Genomic DNA, 27,394 nt, shown 5'->3' on the forward strand with positions numbered 1-27,394 from the left:
TCAACCCCTTGAGCCTTGCACAATCTCTCCAGGGCCGAATTGATCGACAAGGCTCTCATCATATACTCCCTCCTATCGTGTCTGGGCAGAATTGCAGACACTTTCAAGTTCAACCCTAATTCACGGCTTTTTTTCAACAGTGACCTGTACTTGCTAAGTAATTCCGCCGGTCTCCTACTCTTAATATCATTAGTGCCAACGTGTACAACTATATCACCTTTTGTGCCCTTAAAAGATGATATCCCCTCTACAACGTCATCAACCTTTGCCCCTGGCAGACATACCCTGGTCCTATTCCACCTATCCTTTTTACAAAGCATGTTCCCCATTTCCCTGACAATAGAGTCACCAACAACTACTAGTTCCTTTGGGACCAGCGCATTCTGCCTTGGGGGCTGCCGCTGTGTTGCGTGATGACCAAGTGCAAGCTCTGGCATTGGTGTGGACAGCTGAGAGCTTGATGGGACCCTCACTTTTATTCCTTTGAGGGCATCCACCCTGTCCTTCATGCTCTCATATAGGCCCATAACAACGCTGTGTTGTCGCCTGATTTCCTTACACTCCTTGCATCGCGCACGCACGCGCACACACACACACACACACACACACACATCCCCCCATGGCAGTATCATATCCCGTACCCGACTGCTGCACAAAGCAAGTAGTGCATTTTAAAAGGCTGTGATTCAGAGGGCAACTGCCCCCCTCAGTTCTCCTCTGAGCCACAGCACTCCCATTAGCTTGAGCCTTTTGCTTTGCTGCTCTGGTTTGAGATTTTTACTGATTAATTGACAATATTATGTACTATACTATACTATATTAAGCTTATGCTATCTAGTTCGAGATATTTTGTATCGTGTTACAATGGTGGCAATTTACGAACGGGCAACACGTGGATTTGATACCCTTACCGATACTAAGTAATACCTAGAAAATCTCTAACTAAGTTACTTTAAACTAAGTATCGTAAATAGGAATATAAAGCTACTCTAGAAAATAAGTTAATATGCCAATTTAAGCTAATAAAAAAAAAAATAAATCAGAAAAAAACTTCTCTGTTCCAGGAGCGGCAAAAGGCTACATCTGCACAGGCTACACTCGTTCTCAAACTCACAAATTTTAATTCTCTTTACCTGTACAATTTTTTGTTCTTGTAGTTCTTGGACTAATTCCTATTTGGGCATTTAGAGATATTTAGATGGCATTTGGGGGAACTGTGACAGGAATACCTGCAAAGTTTGATATTCTGAGTAGAGTTTCAAAGTCTATAATTCGTAATTTCTCATCACCGGAGTAGGGTCTTTTCACCATTTTAGATGATCCAGCAACATTCTTGAGACATTTCTGAATAATAAACGGAGAAAGCACACCTACAGTGCCAATTCCTTTTTGGATCCTTCTGTTTGTTGTCTCTTGGGATGGAATGTGTCAAAATCGGTTTGGTCTGTCCTTGAAGAAGTTGAGCTGTTAGGCAAGTGAGGGATAACCTTCTTCGTGATCAATATTAGCTCCTTTCAGCCCTTGGCAGATTAACTTTTCTACCAAAGTTACTGGCCCCCACTACTGGGGAGGCAAGAGTAGTGCCTGGTGTGAACAAGGGAAGATTAGTAGGAGTTAGTAATAAAACTATAAAATTAAAGAAAGGTTACTTTCCTTTCTTGCTCTCTACTAGTACTTTTGATACAAGAGCTGCTACTAAATAAAAGGATTTCTTAAGGAGAGGAATGTAAAAGAACTAGAATTTGCTTTTTAGAAAACTGCAGTGAAAGCTCAGAGAAATCGCTGTCACAAATTGCTTGGCATCTGTGCCCATCTGTTGTGTGTGTTATGGGGGTTTAGGGATGCATAAGCTGCCGGGGCTATAGTACACCTATTCATAGGAAAAAAGCTAAAAACAAAATTCAGATGTAACTCCATTTTTATTACCAAGATCTTTTAGAATTTATGATAAAGCCCAATTTTTTTTAGAAAAGAGAAAAATTTATTGATGTATGCATCCACGGCAATAATATGTAGTAGTATCATTGGTTCTGGTAGATTTGTCAAAGAAAACAGGATGAATGTTCTGTCTTGTTGATAGTTCGGACATTCAATCAGTGTTTCACTGTCAATTCAATGTTTCTTCCTGTTTTATTTGGTAGTTTATTATTGGTTTGGGTGTGCCATATCTCTTTCCACTGTGCAAGACATGCTGTTTGTGATTATAGTCAGAGGGTGGAATTGGGGCAGAGGTTAAATCAAAAGTTGAAGGATTTTTGGCAGTTTTGTCAGCTAGTTCATTCCCCTGTATCCCTGAATGTGCAGAGATCCAGACAAGGTCAATGATTGATGACATTCTTCAATTTTCAATAGGAGACTTCTGATTTGATTTAATACAGGGTGAACCGTGTAAGAAGAATTTTGCCCTGCTGCAATTGAGCTGAGAGAGTCCATGTATATTATGTATTTTACAGATGAGTAGAGATCCGGGTTTTCTTAAGCTAATTTTATTGCATAGAGTTCTGCTTAGAAGCTGCTATACTCAGGTGGAAGGGCAGCCGAAATGATAGTAGAAGGAAATACTGCCGCTGCTCCAACGGCTGAATGTGATTTCAAGCCATCAGTGTATATTGGCAAAAAATCAGCATATTTCTGAATAAAACTTGCATGGAGTTGTTTCATGTTGAGACTCGGTAGATGATTCTTTCCCCATTTATGAAGATAAGTATAGTAGGTTAATTGAGGATGGGGCATCCAAGGTGATTGGGAGAGTAATTCATTACTTGTTGCCTGTTGAAAATAGGAACATTCCAACTCTGTTAATTTGATAGGTGCAAGCCTGTTGGTCTTATTTCTATAGAGATTTTGCAGTGGTAGATTAAAGAGGTATGCTGACAGCACCTTTGTATTCAGGCTGCATACTTAAGAAGTAGTGTTTTCCTGTGGAGGCAAAGAGGGGGCTCATTAGCTTCAATATATAAACTATGGGTTGGAGATGTCTTGAAAGCACCAAGGGCATTCCGCAATGCACTATGCTGTAACAGGGGTGGCCAACGAGTCGATCGCGGATTTAATTTCAGTCGTTCACGACGAATTTTAAATATACAGTCATCCCTCGATTTGTGCACCTTGTGCAATGAAATTTTTGAGATGGTAGATCGTAGCACATTTAGAAGGAAAAAAGTAGATTGCATCACAAATTAAGTTGGCCACTCCTGCTGTATAAGATCCAGACAGAATAGCATACTTTTCCAGACAGAATCATAGATTGGAGCACCATAATCCAAACAGGATCTGATCAATGCTCTATATAAGAGCAGCAAAGATGTATAGTCTGCTCCCCAAGACAGGGCAGATAAAAGCTCTTAGTATGTTCAGCTTTTCGAGGCAGGAATTATGCAAAAATTTAACATGCTCAATGAAATTTAATTTCTTATCAGGCATTAATCCCAAGAATCTGATATTGTTTGTTAGTCACTGAAATGGTAAAGTTTGATATCTGAAGTTCAGGATCTGTATGCATTTTACGTTGATTACAAAAGTGGATTGAAACAGTTTTCTGCTGTGATAGATGGTGGCCATTGAACTCTGCCCACCTTTGGACTTTATTCAGGGATATCTGCAATTGCTGTTCAATGGCTCTTGTGTTCTGAGAATGGCAAGAAATGGAGAGGTCATCAGCATAAAAGTAGGTCTCAACAGTATTTGGAAATTCTGTTGTGATGAAATCAATTTAAGTGCAAAAAGGGTTGCACTCAGTACAGACCCTTGTGGTCCTCCTTCCTGTAAAAATGTTGCAGAAAGCAAGTTGTGATATCGAACTTGGAACGAACGATTCTCAAGAAAGTTCCTAATGAATATAGGCAGGTTGCCTCATAGACAAAGAACATGTAAGTCACTGAGAATGCCATGACACCAGATAATATCAAATGCCTTCTCTATGTCTATGGAAACCATAACAAGATGTGCATTTTTTACAAAGGCATTACGAATTGCAGACTCAGCTTTGATCATGAGATCTAAGGAGGACCTGTTCTTATGAAAGCCATGTTGATTATTACTCATTTGATATTCTGTTTCGATGATCCAAACAAGTCGATTATGGATAATTTTTTCAAGTAATTTACCTGGCCAACTAGAGAGGAAAATTGGCATGTAACTGTATGGACTGGTAGGATCTTTTCTAGGTTTCAAAAAGGCAAGAACTGTGGCATGATGCCAAAAGCTGGGATAAATGTTTTCCAGAAATATTTGGTTATAGTAGACCAGCAGTATTTGTAAATTTTTGTCACCAAGGTTTTGTAACATGATATAAGATATTCCATCTGGCCCAGTGGCACTGTTGCATGTTAATGGTGTGTAAAAGTTCAGAATATTGAAGAGGCTGATTATACGGAAGGAAAACTGAGGTTTGAAAGTTGATGGCACACTGTTCAATCGTGGTTCTTATTTTCTGGAAATCCAGAGAATAAGTTGATGCTGCAGAAACTTGGGAAAAGGTTTTGCCCAAGGCATTTGCTATGTCCTCAGGAGCAGAGAGTTCTTGCTCATTCCATGAAAGAATTGGTGAAAGGGTGGTTGGAAATTTGACGGAAATCTGCCTAATTTTCTTCCATATTAACCTGGAGTTAGTGTTTCTATTTATAGTAGATGCAAACTGAATCCAAGGATCCTTCTTGGCTTGCCTCTGAATGAGATGTGCTTTTGCCCTTAATTTCTTGTAGCTGATAAGATTAGCTGTGGATTAGAAAACAGGCCTTGTGCGTCGGGTTGCATTATATCATCAAAGTTCCTTGCGATGACCGACTAACTGGTTAAATTTTTTTTTTTTTTTTTTATTAAAATAAAAATATATATACACATAAGATAAAACAGAAATAAGATAAAAGAGTTAAAATATATTATAAAATATATTTATAATAATACATTTAATAATTATATATATTTAATAATTTAATAATAAATAATTATAAAAATAAAATATATATAAAGAGTTAAAATATAAGAGTTAAATTTTAAAAAAAGCGTTAAAATATATAGTAGCTTTCGAAGCGAAGTGTCTCTTCATCAGCTAGTCTGTGACTGGTGTACTTCAGTATATATTAATGGTCACAATAGCACAAGTCAGCTGGGCATGATCGTGTATCACGAGTCTGGTGTCGGTAAAGCAGAATTACATACACGTGATGATTGCCAGCGCTCATCGCACTGCAATACAGTATATTCTATAATAGGGTGTAAATGTACTCCCCTCATCCGATTCATGGTACTATTATTGGTGGCTATGTGTAGCGCTTCAAGCCATGAGCGCTGGTGGTAATCACGTGAATAGTCGACGATTTTTGAACGCTCCGCAGTCGCCGAACATTATTGGGTTGAGCAGCACAATCTTGATCCCCAACACGATATTGATATCGTCGACTATTCACGTGATTACTGCCAGTGCTCATTGCTTGAAGCACTACATATAGCCACCTATAATAGTACTATGAATCGGACGAGGGGAGTACATTCACACCCTATTATAGAATATACTGTATTGCAGCGTGATGAGTGCTGGCAATCATCACCTGTACATAATTCTGCTTTACCGACACCAGACTTGTGATACATGATCATGCCCAGCTGACTTGTGCTATTGTGACCATTAATATATACTGAAGTACACCAGTCACAGACCAACTGATGAAGAGGCACTTCGCTTCAAAAGCTACTATATATTTTAACACTTTTATCTTATTGTATTTTAACACTTTTATCTTATTGTATTTTAACACTTTTATTTTATTTCTGTTTTATCTTATGTATATATTATATTTTTATTTTAATAAAAAAAAAAAAAATTATTTTAACCAGTTAGTTGGTCGTCGCAAAAAACTTTGATGATAAGATTATCTGTGGTTGGGGATCTACAAAATAAATTCCATGCTTTATTTGTTCTTTGCTTTTGTGCATTCTTCATCCCACCAATAGTTAAGGTGCCATCGGGACTGGGGATTGGACAATGGAATTGAACGTTTAGCTGCAGATCGTAGGTGTGAAGTGATATAATCTGTGGCATCATCTATCGACTGTGTTTGTATAAATTTCTCATCCAGAGTGACAGCTGACTGAAATTTGACCCAGTTGGCTCGAGAGAACTTCCATTTCTTGTAGGGTTTGGCTAATGGTGGTCTGTCCATAACAGACCATTCTATGATTGGAAACAGAATAGAGGAGCATACTGGTAAATCGACTGCAGAAGTTTGTCCAGTTGGTAATTGTATGTGAGTAGGTGCACCAGTATTATATTGCTCCCCCCCCCCAAGAGACAGACATGGGAAGGCAGCTGTATTAGCAGGTTTTCAAGATCTTCGTAAGAGAAGGTATGACTTGGTGGGAGATAAATTGATACTAATTTTAACTCAATCTGGGTTATCAAACATACAGCAACAACTTCAATTTCAGTTTTGAAAACAATTTGCTTGGTTGGGATCTTTGAGCTGACCAAGATGGCGAAAAAACCCCATGGGAGGAAATTAAAGATTATGATCATGTCGATAGATAGAATAGTTCTTTATGCTGGTAGAAATGTGAGAAGTTAGATAGGTTTCCTGTAGACAGAAACCAACTGGAGAGTAGTAGTTAACTGAGTCTTGAATTTCATAAAGTTGCTACAAAAAAAAGTCAGATACAGTAAAAGATGCTGTATCTAACTGGGTTTTTTTTTATGTGACTGGTTTATGGCATTCAGGCTTCGGTTTGTCTTTTTTGGAGACGAATGGTCGACTGGTGTCCATATCTTCTTCTGCATATATTTCTAAGATTGGGTCTTCCTATCTGGACGAGTCAATTGCATCCATGGATGTGTCCTGAATATTCTATTTTATGTTTGAACCTTGATTATTTGATGTAGCAGCAATCACTGGAGGAGGAGATTTTGCTGGTACTATAGGAGCAGTATTGCTTGCCTGGTTCAGCTGCTTGATATTGGACTGTTGCTGGGATTTTGATTTTATTTGGATTTTATTGGCACATTAGCAACTAAGGTTATAATGCACCCCTCTGTTGCTACGAGAGTCAGAGATTGAGCTGTTTGAAGGGACTGTAACATCAGTTTTGGTGGCCACTGATTGATATTTTGCACAACATTGGCATATGTACGTTTTATAATACTGGGAGCAATTAATTTCTTCGCTCCTTGAAAGCTTACTTTATTTTCAATCTTATACTTCACAATTTTCTTTCCAGTTTTCCGCCTGTCATATATCCTATATATAATAAGCAGGATAGTTGCCTTTACAGGTAGGGCAAATCATTTCTGTTGCCGAACAATCATTTTGAGTGTGATCAGAGGACCCATAGTTGGGACAAACTGGGTTCCTCTATATGCCATTTGAGATTGACCATACTTTTGGCATTTATAACATCTCAAGGGATTAGGAATGTGGCAAAGAAGATAACCTACTTTTATGGACGAAGGCAGGTTTGGTGCATTAAAAGCAAGAATAATATTCCTTGTAGGTGTTGTCCTTTTTAATCATGATGCTTTTCACTGCAATTACATTTTGCTCCTGAAGTTCTTGACTTATCTCCTCCTCTGAGACGTTCAATAGATTCCAGCTGGATATAACTGCCTCAGATGTGTTTAGGGTTCCATGGGGGAGAAACTTTTACTGGAATTCCAGCAAAATTTGTAATTTTCAGTAGATGCTCTGAATGTTTCCGGCTGTTTGTTCCTACTAGTAGTTTCCCGATTGCAGTCTCTTGACTGTCTTAGGAGATCCTGCAAGACTTTCCAGGTGTTTCAGGATAAGAAACGGAGACAGTTTAGTGAGCAGATGATCTGTAAGAGAGTGCATTATGAGAAATGCAGGAAAATCTGTCGCTGAGGAGTTGGTTTTAAACCTCTTGGGTTGTGATGTGTCATGTTCGGTTTCTATGTCTGGCCAAGAGCCTGTCAGCTCTAGAGGAGGAAACACATTTTGTTCCATTATTGCTCCTTTTGGCCCTTCACAGATGAACTGTTCTGCCAATGTTTCCAGCCCAACCACGGGGAGGCAGGAAAAGTCCCCGGTGTGACCAAGCATAAAGTAGTAAGGTGAGTATCGGTTTGATTCTTCTCTTTTTTGGTAATTTCTCTCTCTCTGAATTTTTTTTTTTTTTTTTTGGCTGGTGCAGCATAAGCCTCAGGCTTACCTGCAGCACCATATGGCTAATAATAATAATAATAACAACAAAAAATAAAGAAAGGTGGCTTTCCTTTCTTGCTCTGTACAAGTACTTTTGTAACAGTAGCTGTTATTAAATAAATAAATTTCTTAAGGGCAGGAACTTAAAAGAATTATAAATTGCTTTTATACAATCACACTTTAAGCACAGAGAAAACGCTTGATAACAATTGTTGGCACCCGGGGTCCCCATCTGTTGTGGAAGTGGATAGTTTAAATAAGTTCAAGTAAGAAGTGGTCAACCTGTTGCAAAGGATGGATAGGTGATGTGAGAAGGCTTTTTGTTTTTTTTTTTTTTTTTTTTATGCTGATGATGTATGAGCTTACTTTCTTGCATCATCATCATCATCACCCCTACTAATTCTACTATAAACTGCAAGAAATCGATTTTTTGTTTGATATTTAAGAGATACCAGGTGAGCAAGTTTCTATATTTTATGAAACTGCCATACTCACAGCATCTGTAAGATGCCATCATGAGTTGCCTTATCTTGATGTAGGGATTTTTAGTTTTGCCAGCTTTGCAAAAAAAAGAATTACAAAGATCAAGGAACAATTGCTCACATAGTAGTTGCCATGTTAGTGCCTGTGTTTCAATTCAGGGGATGAGTGACTTGAAAAATAAGAAATATGATAGAAACATTCCTTATTATCATCATCATTATTCATTTCACTCATTTATTTCCGGCTGATATATTGGAACTGAGTTCAGCAAATTATAAGTAATAAAAAAACATTTTCAAATCAGTGAAAAAATCTAAAAATAAATTTTTTATAATTAAAACAAAAAACTTGTCCAACAGAACTCACATGAGTACACTGTTCTACTTAGTGTGCAAGCAACGAAGGGTTAAATAGAAAAGCTTTGTCACAATGTATTACTTCAAGTGAAAGTACTCGTGGAATTTTTTGTTATGCATAATTGGGTGTCACTGTTTAGTCATGCTTATACAATAAAATTCCACAGTGAACTTCGAGTGGAAGAATCCTTTTGTTGTATTGAAATTTCATTCTAATGAATATCACTTAAAATTATATCAAATGAATCCTGCTGTTGTTATTGTTGATGGGATTTAACGAATAGCTACTTAGGCCATATTGCTCCTAAAAGTGGTTCATACTACCTATGTTGGCTGCTGTGGAAGCAGTTATATAATCTTATTCGTTTTAAGGAAAAAAAATTGCGTGACTTCAGTTTTGTCCTATGATATTTAGCCATATCATAGGCAAAAACTGAAATCACACAGGGACAAAGGTTTCTTTAAGTTTGCGAGAGAAATGAATGACACTAGATGGTTTGTTTGTTTGTTTGTTTGTTTGTTATTTGGTTTTTAGGAGCATTAGCAACGAAAGCCATATTGCTCCGTGATATGCGGTGGTCATTTCCTGACCTTTCCGCATCCTCCGTATTTGGTGGTGACGGGCTCGAACCCCGGTCTAATCAAGAAGCGTGTACTATGCACTGCTGCTCCTTCCCACCTGGCTACGGAGGCGGCTCACTAGATGGGCATTACTATACAAAGTGTAATAGAAGTATATGTTTGACTGTGAGTGGCGCGTGGCAGTGATTACACTGAGGATAGTCATTTCCTGACAAAAGGAACAGATGGGTTAACAGAATATGGCCTATTCAGTTCTGGCTAGAATTACTTCTTCTTGTCTGTTTGTAATGAAGCTGGAAGCCCATAATTTTGGTACAGGTTTAATTCGAAGGAATTTATTATGAATTTGCACTTGCCACTGAAGTGTTCATCATACTTTACATATACTTCGAATATTCATTTAATTTGTAATCTGTGAACGGTACTAGGAAATTTGTTGGGGCTGTGCTGAATGGGTGTTTGGCAGCATCATCTTCAATGACATTTCCTGGTATTCCAGCATAGCCTGGGATCCAGAAGAAAACCTTTTGCCGATGCTCCCTGAGACGAATTAACTCTGTTCTGATAAGCTTTATTAATGAATGAGTAGGTGGGGACGTGTTTTGCATGGCTAATAAAGAACTTTGCGAGTGTTTTGGATTGACAGAAGGAATATGTTTTCTAGAGCAAGCTTTATGGCATATAATTCAGTGGTGTAACTACATTCTATGGGGAGTGATACAGAAATGGTAGTATCAGGGAATACCACTGCTGCACCTGATCCACTCTCAGACTTCAATCCATCATTACATATTTTAGCAAAGTTGGGATAACATTGAGTGTGTGCAGTGTGTGTGGCTGTTAATGTCTGATAGTGTTTCCCCCATTGGTGGAAATAATTGTCACAAGATAGCATTATGACAGCCAGAGGAGGGTCAGGATATACAGGATCTATGAGGACTTTTCTGGTGTGTATTCCAATCTTCTGCTAGTTCCTTTAACCTAATACCAGCAGGCCAAATTGCCTGTGGTTTGTTTCTATAAAAGGTCATAAAACTGTGGATCCAAATCCAGGCAATCCATTCTACTTGGTCAATACTTTATGATCCACAGGTTGCATAGTTCAGTAATAACATTTTTTCTCTAATATTTAGATGAGCTTTAAACTTTGCACTGGAGGTGTTCCGAAAGCACCTAGAGCTGTCCTAAGAGATAAATGTTGAATGGGATTGAAGCAAGATAAATCATTCTCCCTAGAAGAATCGAAGATGGGCATGCTGTAGTCCAGGAGTGATCTGATTATGGATCTACAAGGGGGTGATCATTTAATTTGTGGACTGGTGGAAGATCTTATCTTAATTTTCATCATCTGAATCTTCTGTGGATTTCTCCTTCTCAAAATGCTATCCTTTGAACTTTACACACTTTAGCCACCATCATACCTACACATTAAATGCCTCTTGAAAGCCATTTTTCGAAAGAGTGTGAAGTGCTTCCATTGTGGCTCTGCAAACATCATTGTGTCGGACAGAAATGCTTGCCTTCCAGAGCTTTTTTCAGATGTGGAAACAGGAATAAATCACACGGGGCTAAGTCTGGTAAATAATGGGGATGTGGCAGAACCTCAGCACATATGGCAGTGATCACTGCCAGCACAATATTAGACATAGGGGTCTGGCATTATCTTGATGGAAAAACCACTTCACACCAAAAGAAAAAAAAAAAAAAACTGTTCACACTGGAATGTGGCAGTCCTAACAAGACACTCATTACCATACACTTCATTCATCTCTAACTTTTTCCGATGCATTTAAGCCCCATCTGACACAATAATGAATCGCATTTCACTGTTCAATCTGTATGTCTGACATGATATTTGCTTCAAAATGATCGTCAGTGACATGCAGCTAAAAAAAAAAAAAAAAAAAAAAACTCTTCATGCAACACTAGATCGACAAGTACTGGCGTGCACAGTCTGCTCAGTACTGATCAGGGAGAGCTCCAGCGACAGTTATGGAAAGTTCGCATGGTAAACATAAAATCTTGCCCCAGTCCATGAATTAAATGATCACCCCTCATATATAAGTGAAGCAAACTGTAACAATCTGCTCCCCAGGTTGTGGCTGATAAGACTCTTGAGTACGAACAGTTTTTTTGGCAAGCAGTCCGGAGATGTTCAATGTGCTTTTGGTAGTTTAACTTGATGTCAAAAATTAAGCCTGGTAGACAAATACTATTAGCTTTTGGAAGAGAAGGGTTATGCAAGTGGAGTTCAGGTTCAGGATGCATTTTACATCTGGTATTCAAGTGAACGGCAGTAGATTTCTGGCTGGATAGTCTATAACCATTTTCATCATCCATGTCTGGATGCATTTAATTGATATTTGCAGTTGGCGCTCAATGTAGTTCATATTTTGAGAATGACAGAAAATTGTGAAATCATTGGCATAAAGGTATGAATCCACTGTTTTCGGAATGAGTTTGATTATATGATTCATTCTAATTGTGAACAGAGTGGCAATGAGAATAGACCCTTGTGTAATTTCATTTTGGACAAAGTTTTTAGAGAGAGCTCCCCAATAACAAACTTGAAAGGATTTTGTTGTAAGAAATTTTGGATAAATATGGCAAATGGCCTTTCAGGCCAAGAGAATGTAGATCCTTTAAGATGCTAAATGGCCATGTAGTGTCAAAGGCTTTCTCAACATCAAGGTAGACTATGATGAGATGTTCCTTTTTGATGAATGCATTTCGGATGTTTGCTTCAGCTTTAATCATGACATCCAAGGATGATCGATTTTTTCAGAATCTGAATCAGCAAAAATTGATTGTTGTTAATCAAGTTTTGGGACTCAAGATACCAAGTGAGACAGTGATGTTATCATTTTCAAGGGTTTTGCTCAGACAGTTGGTAAAAGATATCAGCCTGTAGTTGTAAGGAACAGAATGGTCTTTACTGCGTTGTGGGATTGCCTGTACACAGGAATGAAGCCAGGAACTTGGGAATGTATGTTCAAAGAAGATTCGATTGAAAAACATCAGCAGTGAAGATAGTAGTTTTTGATCTAAATTTTGGAGCATTATATAGTATAACACATCAGAGCCAGCAGCACTGTTCCTTGAGTTGGTAAATGGTTGATTATAAGGATTTCAGTTTGGATTTCCCAGTTACAGTTTTAATTTTTTGAAATGGTTGGTCACAAGCATTTGAAGAAGACAACTGAGAAAATATGATTCCCAGTGCATTTGATATTTCTATTTGGCTCATCTTGAGCTTCATCAGCATTTTCTTCTTTCACTATCACTGCCTGCAAGTCAATAAGTTCTTTGTTAGATAATTCCTTCTCTTCTTCCTCTAAACTTGTTGTCTTTGGCAACAACCTCCAACTGAAGTAGCTCTGCAACCTTTACAATCTTATCTGTAACCTCTTCATAAGGTTCATCTTTTTCAAATCTTTTGAAGCCTTTTACGTGCCGTGGGCATATTTTATTCCATGCACCATTTAAACAACTTTTTAGTAATTTCTGCCCAGGCTTTAATATTTAAGACGGCATGGTAAATATTGTAAGATTTCCAAAAGTTTCAACGTAAAATTTTTCTCACAGTCTACTGCAGACAATACCTGAGCAAATGTGCATAAATAGTATGAAATAAAACCCTGATCCATAGGTTGGATGAGTGAAGCTGTGTTTGGCAGTAGAAATATGACTCCCATGTTCGAATTGAAATCAATTCGAACATGAGAACATAGATTCGTAGGATGTCCAGGAGCATTATCTAATAGAAGCAAAATCTTGAAAGGAATAGAAGCAAAATATTGAAAGGAATGTCATTGTCTTTACAATATTTTTCACCCTCGGGAATTAAGCAGCATTTAAACCAATCCTCAAAGAGAGATATTGTTATCCATGCTCTCTGGTTCGATCTGAAATGCATGGGTAAGGTGGCTTTATTTATGTACTTAAATGCACGAGAATTTCCAGAATGGTACACAAGCAGTGGTATTAATCTGTAATCTCCCATGCAAGAGCATGGTTCTATCTTTTGATGCCTTGAAACCTGGCATTGTCTTTTCCTCTTTGGCAATATATGTTCGATCCGGCATTTTTTTCCAATACAGAGCAGTCTCATCAATGTTAAAAGTTTGCTACATTGAATAGCCGCCTTCATCAATAATGTTTCCCAACACATCACAAAATTTCTCTGCTACTGCAAATCAGCAATGGTGACTTCACTGTATACTTTAATGTTTTGGAAACCAGCACTATGCTTGAACCTATTAAACCACCCGTTGCTTGCCATGAACTTAGCTTGGGGTTCACTGTACTTATCCTTAATATCTTCATAAATACCTCTTGCTTTTGCTTGAATTGCCACTGGACTCAGGGGCTTTTGTTTGTTTGTTTGTTTGTTTTGATTTTATTGGCGCACTAGCTACTAAGGCTATAATGCGCCAAGACCATGTTATTTATAAAAAAGTTTAAACTTTCAGTGACCTAATTAGTTAGGTCACTATGTCAAGAGGTATAAGAAAAATGTAAATTTTATAAACGAGCAAAAATATTTATTGATTTTAAAAATCTAAAAATAGCAGACACATTGTCATTGTCGGATAAAATCTGGCTGAGTGTATACGGCTCAGTCAGATGATTAAAAGCAGTAAAACGGATATTACTAAAATCTGGACAATCAATTAAAATGTGTTTGATAGTTAAAATTGTGCCACAGGACACACACACATAGGAGGGTCATCAGCCCTCAGCAAAAACGAATGAGTTAAATGACTGTGTCCTATGCGGGTCCGGGCAAGAACAACTTCCTCCTTACGATTTCTGCACAGACTAGACTGCCACGGTTCAATTACAGGCTTTATACAATATAGTTTATTCCCAGTCTGTCTATTCCACGAGTCCTGCCATTGGGAGTGTATGTTTTAGTGTATTATTTGCCTGTAGTCTGTATAGGGGACTGACAGGCAGCAGTTATTATTGGGAATTGCTGATTTCCCCTAATCCTAATCATTTCCCCTAATCCCAATGTGGCTGGGAATCCAGCAGAAGCGGATATCATATTCACGTCCAAGGAGAAAGTGAATCTTCTGCTGAATACTAGACAGAACTGGATGAGGATTATACCTCACAGATATTAAAGCCTGTAACACACTGAGAGAATCGGAATATAAAATGAACCGTTGGTATTGGCATTCACTAATGTGATCCAAGGCTAACTCTATAGCGTGCAGCTCTGCAGTAAATATACTGCATTCAGAGGGAATCTGCTCCGATGTAGTGCTGTCTGTAAAGACATCAGCAGATCCCACATATGATCCCGACTTCGAGCCATCTGTGTAAACTGGCGCGAAGTCAGAATGTTCAGCTCGGTGTGCTGAATAAAGCTGCAGGTAGACCGATGATGGAGTGTCCAACTTTCCCCAATTTCTATGGGACAAGTCACATGCCGGGACACGAGCATGCCAGGGTGGAAAGGGTTGCTTTGGTGTTTGGGCAACCTTGTCAACCTTGATATTAAGTTCTTTGAGTAGCTCTTGGAGACGAATACCAAAAGGACGATTGGCAGTCTTACGGGTATTGTATAAACTTTCCCATCGTGGCTCAAAAACGGATGGCCACGTAGGATGGTCTGGCAGGGATTTCAGTTTTAAAGCGTACTTTAAAGACAACTGCTTACGTCGAAGCGATAACGGTGGTTCGTTTGCTTCAACGTATAAGCTCTGGACAGGAGATGTTCGAAATGCTCCAGTAGCGATACGTAGAGCCTGATGATGGACAGGGTCCAGCCATCGAAGGGCACTGTCTCTGGCTGAAGAATATACTTGGGACCCATAATCTAATTTGGATCGCACAAGTGCACGGTAAAGCCGTAGAAGGGTGCATCGGTCTGCACCCCAACATAAAGAGCAGAGCGAGCGGAGCATATTAAGGCCTCTTGTGCACTTTGTGCGGAGTTGACGAATATGATCCAAAAAGGTCAGTTTTTTATCAAATATGAGTCCCAAGAATTTTGTGTTCGCCGCTCCTGGAATAGTATTTTGTCCAGGTCTTAATTCAGGTTCAGGATGAAGATTACGCTTACGACAAAAGTGTACGCAAACAGTCTTCTCCGGTGAGAACCTGAAGCCATTAGCAAGTGCCCAGGAATTCAGACTATCAATGGCTTTCCGCAGTTGTCTTTCAATAACCCTCATGTTGCACGACTGACAAAAAATGCTAAAGTCATCAACATAGAGGGCACTGTTTACAGTCGGAGGAAGTTGTTCTGTGATGGAATTTATTTTTATGGCAAAAAGTGTGACACTTAGTACTGATCCTTGTGGTACTCCCTCCTCTTGGCTAAAGGAGTGAGAGAGTGAGGATCCCACACGAACTTGGAACGATCGATTAGCTAAAAAGGTTTGAATAAAAAAGGAGAGATTCCCTCTAAGGCCTAGGCTATGTAAATCTTTTAAAATGCCAAATCTCCAAGTTGTGTCATACGCTTTTTCCATGTCAAAGAACACCGACACCAAGTGTTCGCATTTTAGGAAAGCATCCCGGATGGATGCTTCCAATCTAATAAGATAGTCCAAAGTGGACCGGTTCCTTCGGAAGCCGCACTGGATGTTGGAGAGAAGGTCATTTGATTCTAAGTACCATATTAAACGAGAATTAACCATTCTCTCCAGGATTTTGCACAGACAGCTAGTCAGAGCAATAGGACGATAGTTGGTGGTGACTTTTGGATCCTTTCCTGGCTTAGGGAAGGCAAGAACGATTGCCTTTCGCCAGGAGTCCGGAAACTGCCCTTCAGTAAAGATTCTGTTATACAGAAGGAGCAAACAATCCATAGATTTTGGTGAAAGATGTTTAATCATTTCATAATGGATGCCATTTGGTCCAACGGCACTTGCTTTGGAAGAGCGAGGGCTCTTTTCAGTTCCTGAATAGTGAAATCCCCGTTGAAGGGATAAATGCTCTTAGATTTAAAGTTAAGTGCCTGTTTTTCAATTTTATATTTCAGGACCAGGAACTCTGGGGAATACGAAGATGTTGCAGAGATGTTAGAGAATGTTTCCCCAAGAGAATTGGCTATTGCAGTTGGATCTGCAATAGCGCATCCATTATAATCTAGGATTGAAAAAGGGTGGGATGTATATTTTCCCTTCATTTTCCGGATTTTATCCCAGACTACCTTACAGTTGGTAGACTGGTTAATAGATGATGTAAAACGGATCCATGATTCCTTTTGACTCTGACGGCGGATATATCGTGTTTTGGCTCGTGCACGTTTAAAGGCTATAAGGTTGGTCGTGGTAGGATATCGGCGGAATATCCCCCACGCTTTGTTTTGAGCCTTTTTTGCTGCTGTGCATTGTGAATTCCACCAAGGTGTAGGAAATGGTGGAAACCGGACAGATGTTTTTGGAACAGCATTCTGCTTGGACAATATTTTCTGTGATGTACTTAACTGCATCATTGATAGGCTCTTGACTGACTGTGCTAAGATCAAAATTTGCCTGATGTTGGAAGGCAGTCCAGTCAGCCTGATCAATCTTCCACCGTGGTAACCTAAAAGGAAGACATGGCCTCCCACTGTGTAACAAGGTTATCACGGGGAAGTGATCACTTCCGTATGGATTCTCCTCCACTTCCCAAGTGAGTGAAGGGAGTACAGAAGGGGAGAAGATAGAGAGATCAATGGCAGAGAAAGTACGGGTAGGCATGTGGTTGTTGTTGTTTTTGGTTTTTAGGAGCATTAGCAACTAAGGCCATATTGCTCCGGGATATGCGGTGGTCATTCCCTGACCTTTCCGCATTTGGTGGTGACGGGCTCGAACCCCGGTCTAATCAAGAAGCGTGTGCTACGCACTGTTGTTCCTTCCCACCTGGCTACGAAGGCGCCTATAGGCATGTGGAAGAAGGTGTTTGTTCCAGTATTTAGAAGGGAAAGGTCATTGTCATTGAGCATACACTCTATGACTCGTCCCCTTCCATTGATGTTAGTACTACCCCACAGAGTGTTATGTCCGTTAAAATCCCCGAGAAGTAAGAAAGGGGGGGGCAGCTGCGTTAGAAGATCATCAAGGTCTGCCTGGGTGATGTCAGTCCCAGGTGGCAAATAAATGGAGCACACAGTTAATAAAAATCCCACTGAAAGGCGAATTGCAACAGCCTCTATGCTGGTTGTAATTAGCAAGGGCTGCACTGGGGTCTGGTTACCCACAAGGATAGCCACTCCCCCATGTACAGAGCCATCCGCAATTCTATCCTTTCGAAAAAATGTGATGTTGTGCATGGTGGGATCATCATTTGCCTTTAGATATGTCTCCTGCAAGCAAAAGCAAACTGGTTCGTGCTTTTGCAGGAGGGCCTTGATGTCATCAATATTTCGCCGGAATCCACGACAATTCCATTGTAGGAATTTAGCCATTATTTTGGCTTGGTGGGTCCATCAGGCGGCTTCCGAGGTGCTAAGGGCTTACTTTTATCAGTCTTGGATTTATCTTTTTTGGGGAAGAATGGACGCTGTCCCGTGTCCATTTCCTCCTCCGCAAAGAGTTCGAAGACTGAATCTTCGGGTACCTCCTTCTGCTCGACATCCATCTTTTCTTGGATACTAGGGGGGACTTCCCCTTTCTTATTCTTTTCTTTCATAATTACCTTTGTTACTTGTGGAGCATTAGGAGGTACCGATATAGGAGTGGCAGCTGATTGGTCCTTTTGTGCAGGTTTTTTAGAACTTAAGAGATACCGCGCGATGGGAGTGAAAGACTCCTTTGGAGGAATGGTCATGTCCATCTGAGTTCCGACGGAACATCTCCTTGCTACCTTCTGGACGTAGGTAGGTTTGTTGATATTCAGGGGTTTGACCGATTTCCTTGCCTCCTGGTATGATATATTTAGCTCTGCCTTCAGCCATTGAATTTCTTTTTCTTCTTTCCACCTCTGGCATGCTCGTGAGTAGGCCGGGTGTTCGCCTTCACAGTTAATACAGGTGGGTTTTGCGGCTGAACATGCTGTTGTTTTGTGGTCCTTTGCACCGCATCGAGCGCATGCAAGGACTTCACGGCAGGCCATTTGAGAATGTCCATACTTCTGGCATTTAAAACACCGTAAAGGGTTCGGAACGTATGGACGCACTGAACAGTTGATGTATCCAGCTTTAATCTCATCAGGAGGTTTAGGAGAGTTAAAAGTCAGGATAACGCTCCTGGTTTTAACTATTTTTCCATCCCTTCACGCAGTAATTCTCTTGACGGCAATAACTCCCTGGGGTTTTAATTCGGAGCAGATTTCCTCCTCGGTTACGTCGAGAAGGTCCCACTCCGAAATGACACCTCTCGATGAATTGAGTGTTCTGTGTGGTGTCACTGTTATAGGTATTCCTCCGATTGATGTTGTTCGGAGTAGATGTTCAGATTGCCTGTCATTTTTAGTTTCAATTAAAAGGTCTCCAGAACGAAGCCTCTTAACTGATTTGGGTGAACCTGCTAACCCGTCTAACCCTTTTTGAATAAAAAAAGGGTGAAATTTTACCAATTGGTGTCTCATTGGTAGAATGCATGATTAAGAACCTTGGGACAGGCCCTGATCGTGATTCCGTTCGCTGCCTCTTTTTAGCAATAATGCTATCTGTATCTGTGTCTAAATTTTCAGATAGGGACCGGGTTGGGGCCCCTGAAGTAGTAAGTTTATCAGGATTCATATAGTTTTTTAAATTGTTCAGTGCCCGGGCTCCCCACCCACCACAGAGCCCAAAGGGACGTCCACTACCCAGCATGCAATAAATGCGCTCGGGAGTGGAACTCCAGGGCTACCCAGACACTATACCCGCACCGTCGCCAGCCTGAATCCTGTCCCTCGGACCATGAGGGTAGGGGCGTGGCATTGACACGGTTGACTCTCGCAGGAGAGCCTACTAACCGATTGATCCTAGCCGGGCCTTCCAGGACCACCCGTCTTGTCGAAGCAGGGGCCAAAGTGGTGTATTGAAGCTGGGCCCCTCAACCACCAGGATCCCCCTTTCCGAATTTCCACGGGTCGCAGCGCACGGCAAACACGCCGGATTCCATTGATGTAAGCCTGGAACCTGGGCTGTGGGCGTTGGATCCCAGTGATGCTAGTCTGGTAGTCCAGCAGCATCACTGGGAGGTCCCCTCACCACGTACAGGTGCCCACGTCGAGGGGACTCAGGGGCACTTGCTTCTGAATCTGATTTTCCATCCATATTATTAATAGCTGTTCCACCTTCGATATGGCACCTGAATACTGTTTTGTGATCACTGTCGATCTTAAGTTCACTGATCCTTTGATATGTTCTTTTATATGTGCATTGTTCTTTAAAATAGTATTCACTGTTGAAGCTTGGTGCATCATGGCCTTAGTCGCCCATGCACTATAAAAAACCAAAAACAAAACTGTTGAAGCAGCAAGATCTAATTTCCTTGCAATAAATAGATGACAAACTTTGCCCTGCTTCACACTTCTTAATCATTTAAATCTTCATTTCTAAATCAATTTTGTTTCGTTTCTAGTACTGCCAGAACTTGCAGTTCTGTTGGTCCCTTTCTCTTCATCATTGTAATATATAAATAAGAATGAAGAGAATTTTCTGAAATTTGTTTTTTATATGATTGAAGATTTCAGTGAAGGGAACATATTTCACTATAATACCGTAACATAAAAACCCACAGAATTCCATTTATCGGGATTATTGCAAATGCAATAAGATTGAGTTTACTACCCAATTTGGGTCATCACTGGGCCATAATTTTCTGTTAGATTGAACTAACAGAAAAGCCCAATAAACTGGAGAGTGCAAATTGTTTTTATTGTTTTTTGGTCATGAACTCCATAAAACATGCTTCAGAAAAATATCACAAAGGCATTCAAAATTGATTCTTATAACAGGAACATATGATAATGATTAAAGTGTAGTGCAATTTCCATTATAAATGTGACCTTTTAGAGAGATAAACAGCTTAGTAATATATCGAAATTTTCAATTTCCAAGAACTTGGAACAATAAAAACAATATGTTATTGGGTTCACATTACGATATTTTCACAATACCTCCATTTATCCCTATGGATGCAAAATACATTTCAATATTTTTTTCAGTTTGCACTGGCCGGCAAAAATTTGGGTAAAGTCGAATTTGCGTAAGGAGTATTCTGTAAGTCGAGGAGTTCCTGTAATTGATTTTTCAATGATTTTTTACTTGATATTGTGGAATGACATCAGACACGTTTACTTGACTGAAACAAAATGTAATCACATTTTGTTTCAGTCAAGTAAACCTATTACCATTACTGTTGATGGGAATAGATGATATAGTTATGAAAGATGTGCATTCTGTATTTTGTCCAGTCGGCCCATGAAAATTTCTATTCAATTGAATTTTCTATTGGAAAGGAATTAGTATGAATCAGAGCTGTAATACTCAATATGTTCTACGTTGATAATAATATTAGTAAATTAATAAGAGGAGTTTACCTCAATATAGTACGTGGAACACTTCCGTATGATACCCTCCAGAAATTAAAACGGAAAAAACGAAAAAATCGACAACTTACCGGTACATTAAAGTAAAATATAAATAATTAAAGTAAAATATATCAATTTTCATTCCTGTGATCACGACAGTCGGTCGAAAAGCATTGTCAGCTTCAGGAAGGAAAATCGTTTTGAATATTTTCGTTAGATTCTTTTAATTGCGTTAATTTGAATTTTAATTGTTTTGAATTGATTTTGAATTGTGTTAAATTGATTATTTAATTATTTATATTTTACTTTAATTATTTATATTTTACTTTAATGTACCGGTAAGTTGTCGATTTTTTCGTTTTTTCCGTTTTAATTTCTGGAGGGTATCATACGGAAGTGTTCCACGTACTATATTGAGGTAAACTCCTCTTATTAATTTACTAATTGGAAAGGAATAGAATATTTGAATTTTGAATATTAGCATTAGCATATGATGTAAGAAGGCAAGCTTATATAGCATCAGCCAAATAAAAAATCTTCCCATTTCACCCATCCATTCACTCCAATTGCTTCACTAGTTCTACCTTGAACTTATTTAAGTTGTCGACCTTCACTATGACAGATGGAGGTTTGTTCTAACTACCAACCGCCCGCTGGCTAGAGGCAATTTTCCGGACATCTATTCTACAATTGTCTTTCCTGAATTTGAATTTATGTCCCCTCAGGTGAGTAATCTAAGCAAGAGGTAGAATCCCATCAGCATTGAGCTTGCTCAAACCATTCAAGGCCTTATACACTTTAGATCACCTTGCAGGTGCCTAGTTTCCAGACACTGCAATAAACTATTGTTTTATAAAATCAGACTCAACTGACAAGCACCACCACTTTGCTTATTGGAGGCTTGAAGTGGTTAAACCCATCCCCCTCCCCCCATACTTCTCCTTCAACCAATGCACGGTACGAAGTACTATAGGTTTTGATACCTTTCGTGTTTGGGGTTTTCATAAAAAAAAAAAAAAAAAAGGTTAGGAGTCAAAAACCTAATTTATTTTCTTTGAAAATAAATCTTTAATTATATTAGTGCATCCATTATGGTGCAGCTATCATCCCTGGACCATAATAAGGTAGCTGCTGACTTTACAAGTTAATTCATTCCTAGCACACTCAAAGGGAGAATTTATTTCCCATAGACATAATGTTAAAAACAGTGACCATTCTCAACAATGAAATTTGACCATAGTAATGTTAAATAAAGGTCAACAAAACAATAGTTTATGCTTAAACAATGATTTATTTATCCAAAGAAATGAAAATATAGCCTTGAAAATCAAGCAAATTATAACAATAAGGAAATTGTTTATGTCATACATATGTTAAAGAATGTTTATTCTTCATCATCATCATTGATGGTGCGTCACTTGTTGATGGTTCTTTAACAGTCATTCTGGCAGCATGTTTGCTTATGATCTCATATTTTGTTTCCGATGTTATTCCTCTTCGCTGTTTCTTTTTATTAACATCACACTGCATAGTATTACTTCAGTTTGGCATACTGTACAGTATTAATAAGGGAGATAAATTTGAAATAAGACAAGACAGCGAAAACGAAGAGCAACACAACCATTGAACGTCAACGTGGTAACTGCTTTATGTTATGTGAATCAGTGAGAAGCTCTCATCTTCATGAACAAACACATGCACAATAGTACTGTATTGTATGTACAAATGTTTAGCATTTATTTATACTTGAAAAAAAGAACTCGTAAAGTGGGAACTGCCTGTATATACATTGCATTGCAATGGAAATGAAAAACTGCAGAATGAAGTTTGCCCTTTTTTTTTTAAATCTCTAACTGAACAATTACAGCAAACCATTCTCGGGTGTTTACCATGGCTGTATTCTTTAATGATATTAAAAAAGCTCACAAAATATTTTAAATATTCTGCAAGTCAGGAGTTTTACTATTTTTAGAAAAACTTTTTTTTTTTTTTTTCCCAAAATATGGAGGAAATTCTATGATACCAACTCTAGTATAATAAAGCAGAAAAGAGGACAAAGAGGGTCAAAAAGGCATTCTCTGTCATAAATCCAGAGAATTAATAACTATATAAGAGTAATGCTCATCCAACTGGCAAATTCATGTGTCCATCAACCCCTAATCCTCACAGATACTGGATAAATAATTATACCACGTTTTCTCCGTTCTTGCTGCATGGCTGAGTAATGGAGCTGTCTCAATTATTGTTTTCTCTCTCTCTCTCTCTCTCTCTCTCACATACACGTCTTCATAATGATGTATATACAGTGGATTCTGGTTATTTAGGCCACCGGTTAATTGGGGCAGCCTTTTATTTGGGGCAAATCTTAAAAAACAGAACCCAATCGAGAAAATAGCCAGGGTTTACTTCGTTAATTGGGACAACATATTGTTTAATCAGAGCAGGAAACCACAGCACCTACGATTGTCTGTGACTGTACCACATGGTTCGGTCAGATTTCTGGAGGTCACAACCATAAAACAATAAGCAGTCACCTGTTTATTGGGCTTTTCTGTTAGTGCAATCGACAGCTGGAATTCTGGGGTTATTATGGTGAAATGTGTGAATTGATGGAATCTTCAATTATAAAAAAAAATTAATTTTCATAATCTTCTCTTCATTCCTATTTTTAAAGCTTCATAATTTGTTACTCCGTTCTCACTTGCATGTATCGTGTTACTTGCAATTTGTGCTTATCTAAAACAGTAAAAAGATTGCTTATCTTTTTACTGTTTTAAATTTTAACCCCCACCCACAAATGTCAGTGAACAGAAATGTCAACTAGTTAGTATGTACATATCACAGTACGTATTAATTATTCTGATTAACACGTATATTCTTCCGATTTTCACGTATCATTTAATTTTTAATTGGTAAGGTAATAAAGGGTAAATTTGTGCTTAATATATCTTTACGTTATTTTATTACGTTACTTTATAGCCTGTGGATAATATTCCTCCTATTTTCACTAATTAGAATTGATGTTTAATAGAATCAAAATTCAATTCACAAACGTGATCACAATGACTGGCGCTTACTACACATCGTATAGTGAATGGTATTTTATTATGGTGAGTCCTCCGTAACGTGATTTGATTGTACAGTGAACCAATTGTAAAGCGGGGGATTCATTGTAATTTTAACTATTTATGTGAAACTTCAGATAATTGGGGCGGCCGCTTAAACGGGCCAAAATGCACTAGTCCCGGTAGTGTCCCAAATAACTGGAATTGACTGTATAAATTTTTGGGTATTATTCTAGATCATAAGTTAAACTTTAAGAAACACATCTTGCACCTTCATGATAAAACAGTCATGTATACTTCTATGCTTATCTGTCTGTCGCATCAATCCTTGTTGGAACAAATTGGAACAAACACTACAAAGTAGTGTTTGTTCCAATTTGTATCTAGGTGCTGGCACACAGTTTTGGTATACTAAGAAAGTTGCTGTTCAAAGACATATCCTCTTAATTATAAGTCATTCCTGTCACACTGTCTTGACTGCTGCACTACATTGACTACTGACCTTTTAGATGTAACTCTTAATATCCACTGCGATCCTAAAACTTGTTGCTGGAACCACCTAGTCAAACTTTGGCAAGATCGGTGGTCTTCTTTTTCCAAAGTATGGTCAAAAGAAAGTTTATTCCATCCATGTCCTTTGCCTTACAAAAGTCTGTTTTTAAATGGTTCTGTCCAAGTCTCCATACTCCTTTTTTCTTCTAACTGGCCATGGTTCCCTTTGCAGTAAACTTGCTATGTTTAATCTGTCTGATTTCCCCCCCATAACTGTGACAGTTATGGGGGGGAATCAGACAGATTAAATGTTCTTTTCACCTGTCCATATTACTTGGATCTTAGTCAGCTCTGTATGATGTGTGCCAACCATTTTCTCTAGGAAATGAGTTATCTCTTTTGGACTCCAAAGAGAAATTAATCTTCTGCAAGATTTTGCACATAAAGCCTTCACCAGACACAGACAATTCACCACTAGTGCTTCAATTCTGGGAACTACTTCTATTCTCGCTCATCTTCAGCCTAGCATATCACCTTCATTGTCTCCATTTCGTTGATACCACCATCTTTAGCTAAAGTATCATCTTCACTACCACCTTTGACTTTGGACAGCTCCTAATCTTACTTGTACGATGCTGAACGATCACTGTTTTCCTGTCTCCCACACGCCTCAGGCTGGTCCTGAAGTGGGATTTTGTCTGCTGGCACAGGTTATTCTGTGTGGAATCTTTATTTCTTCCCTCTGTCCCCTTTTAATTGATGTCTTTTTCTGCTATTCTTTCCTCTATTGTGTTTGTCCTTAAAAAAATTCGACACTGTGGAATTTTTTTTTTATTTTATTTATTATTTTTTTTTGGTAGTTTGCTGTCAATTCCTTATTTTTAATTTTATTTCTTTTTAATTCCTCTTATTTTTATCACTTTGCTATTATTATTTTATTCATCCAATTTTTGAATGGTTTGGACATTCAATACATGACACTTTGGTTTTCTGCAGTTCGCACAGTTGTGGCCCACCTTCTTATGGCATAGACAAGTATCTGGATGCACCTTGCTGGTGCTTGTTGCTTCCTGGTAGCAAAGTGGCCAGAAACACAACAACACATACATTTCAAGCTTTTCTGCAGAGTTTCTGTATCATCACAGTGTACCACGGTTTAGTTGAACTAGCATGTGGGAGCTGCTCTACATGATACCATACATACATACATTTTATAATGATATAATTTGATATTTCTAATTAATAAATCCAATTTTTTTATTATTATTAAGACCAAACAGAACCTTACTTTGGTTCAACACAAAGGCTATCTGCATCATATGTGATTCCAATGCCAGCTCTCATCTTTTCTACACCATTCCTTAGAAAAAAAATAAAAAAATACACAATTCTTTACAATAATATTTTTAAAAAAACTGATCAGAACACTGAACAATTTTTTATTATTAATACATATTTTAAAAAGTTAGTGTTAGCTAATATAAGTGTTGCAGGAATTATGAGGTGGCTGTTAGAACTAAAACAGTAAATACTTGTATGAAAATAAAAATATAAAATTAAATTTTTGTTAACTGTTCTAAGAAACTTACATTAATGACAAATTTAGAAATAAACTAAATTGTAAGAAAATTTGAAAAAAATTTGTTGTGACCTAGTAGCTAAATAATTGTCTAAAGGAAAAAATTTACATATTTTTTACACCTACAAACTTAAAAGTCCTACAAAACGTTTGGTCCAAAATTGTACTGTGTGATGTCTGGAACAGCAATGGCTTATTTCGGCACTATGATTTTTCATTGTGGGCCTGTTGCTGAGTCATTCTAGGCTCTGTAGTCAGAATGGAAATTCACTGGTGCAAGGGCTACTATGGCCAAAATGCACCTTTACTGTGGAGTGATACAAAACAGATTTAAAAGTGGATTTATTGGTTTATCACTTTCAGATAATGAAAAACTCTACTAAGCTGCCATCAGTTCCAATCTTAGTTTTTAATGGTTCTTGCGGATTAGAGTAATTGGAAAGATGCGATTCTGGCAGCATAGTAATCAGCATTTTATAAGAATATGCCTTATAGTAGTAAGAAGTGGCAGTGTAAGCATGGGGATCCTCCCCAGCATGTGAGATCTTTGCTCTGGCCAGTATGACTTCTTCATGCCTGTTTAACCAGAAGCTAAATTTCTATAATTGTGGGTGCTTCTTTATTCAAAGAACTTATTATGTGTGTGGGCATTCGTATTTGGGTCCACTCTTCAATACATATCCATTGTATCACTTATTAATAATCAGTAAAAGGAATCTGTATTAGGTTTATGTTAGGTTTCTTTCTGCTTGATCTAAACATTCATTTTTCAGTATTCCAGCATGACCAGGAATTCAGCAGAATTTTACAGTCTGTTTATTTTGATTGAGCAGAATTTTATAGATTATGGTCTATGAAGGAAAGATCTTGAAGACTGGTTAAGGCCCTATTAATTATATTCAGTTTGGCAGTATATACACTGTTCAGTGGTAGCAAGACAACAATTGTATAAATGGGAACGATCACTGCAACTCCCACAGATGAATTAGATTTTAACATCTAAATATGTAATATTATAATGTTAACATTATATATTACATGTTTAGATCAAGCAGCAAGAAATCTTCTAACATAAACCTAATTCAGATTCCTTTTACGGATTATTGAGCTATCTGTATATAACAAATGCCCAGGCATTGGCAGAAGTATAGCTAGCATGCAATTGTTGAATGTTTTGCCTTGTAAAGGAGTGGGCCCCCCCAAACTCCACTGGCAAAAGTAGCT

The 27,394-nt window shown here is 38.4% G+C and overlaps 1 protein-coding gene across 2 annotated transcripts in view; it reads right to left on the reverse strand.

Moving 5' to 3' along the window:
• Tcs4 (Threonyl-carbamoyl synthesis 4) overlaps positions 1-27,394 on the reverse strand; it is a 344,103-nt gene that overhangs the window by 127,764 nt on the left and 188,945 nt on the right. For both annotated transcript variants that reach the window (XR_016546994.1, XM_090374528.1), the window contains exon 7: positions 25,880-25,951. Coding sequence is in view for 1 of the 2 variants with exons in the window: in XM_090374528.1 (XP_090230654.1) it covers positions 25,880-25,951 (72 nt within the window). In the remaining variant the exon portion in view is untranslated. The remainder of the gene's footprint in view (positions 1-25,879; positions 25,952-27,394) is intronic.

This window comes from Mastigoproctus giganteus, chromosome 1, assembly GCF_048544385.1.
Source record: "Mastigoproctus giganteus isolate SK-2022 chromosome 1, ASM4854438v1, whole genome shotgun sequence".
NCBI classification, from domain to species: domain Eukaryota; kingdom Metazoa; phylum Arthropoda; class Arachnida; order Uropygi; family Thelyphonidae; genus Mastigoproctus; species Mastigoproctus giganteus.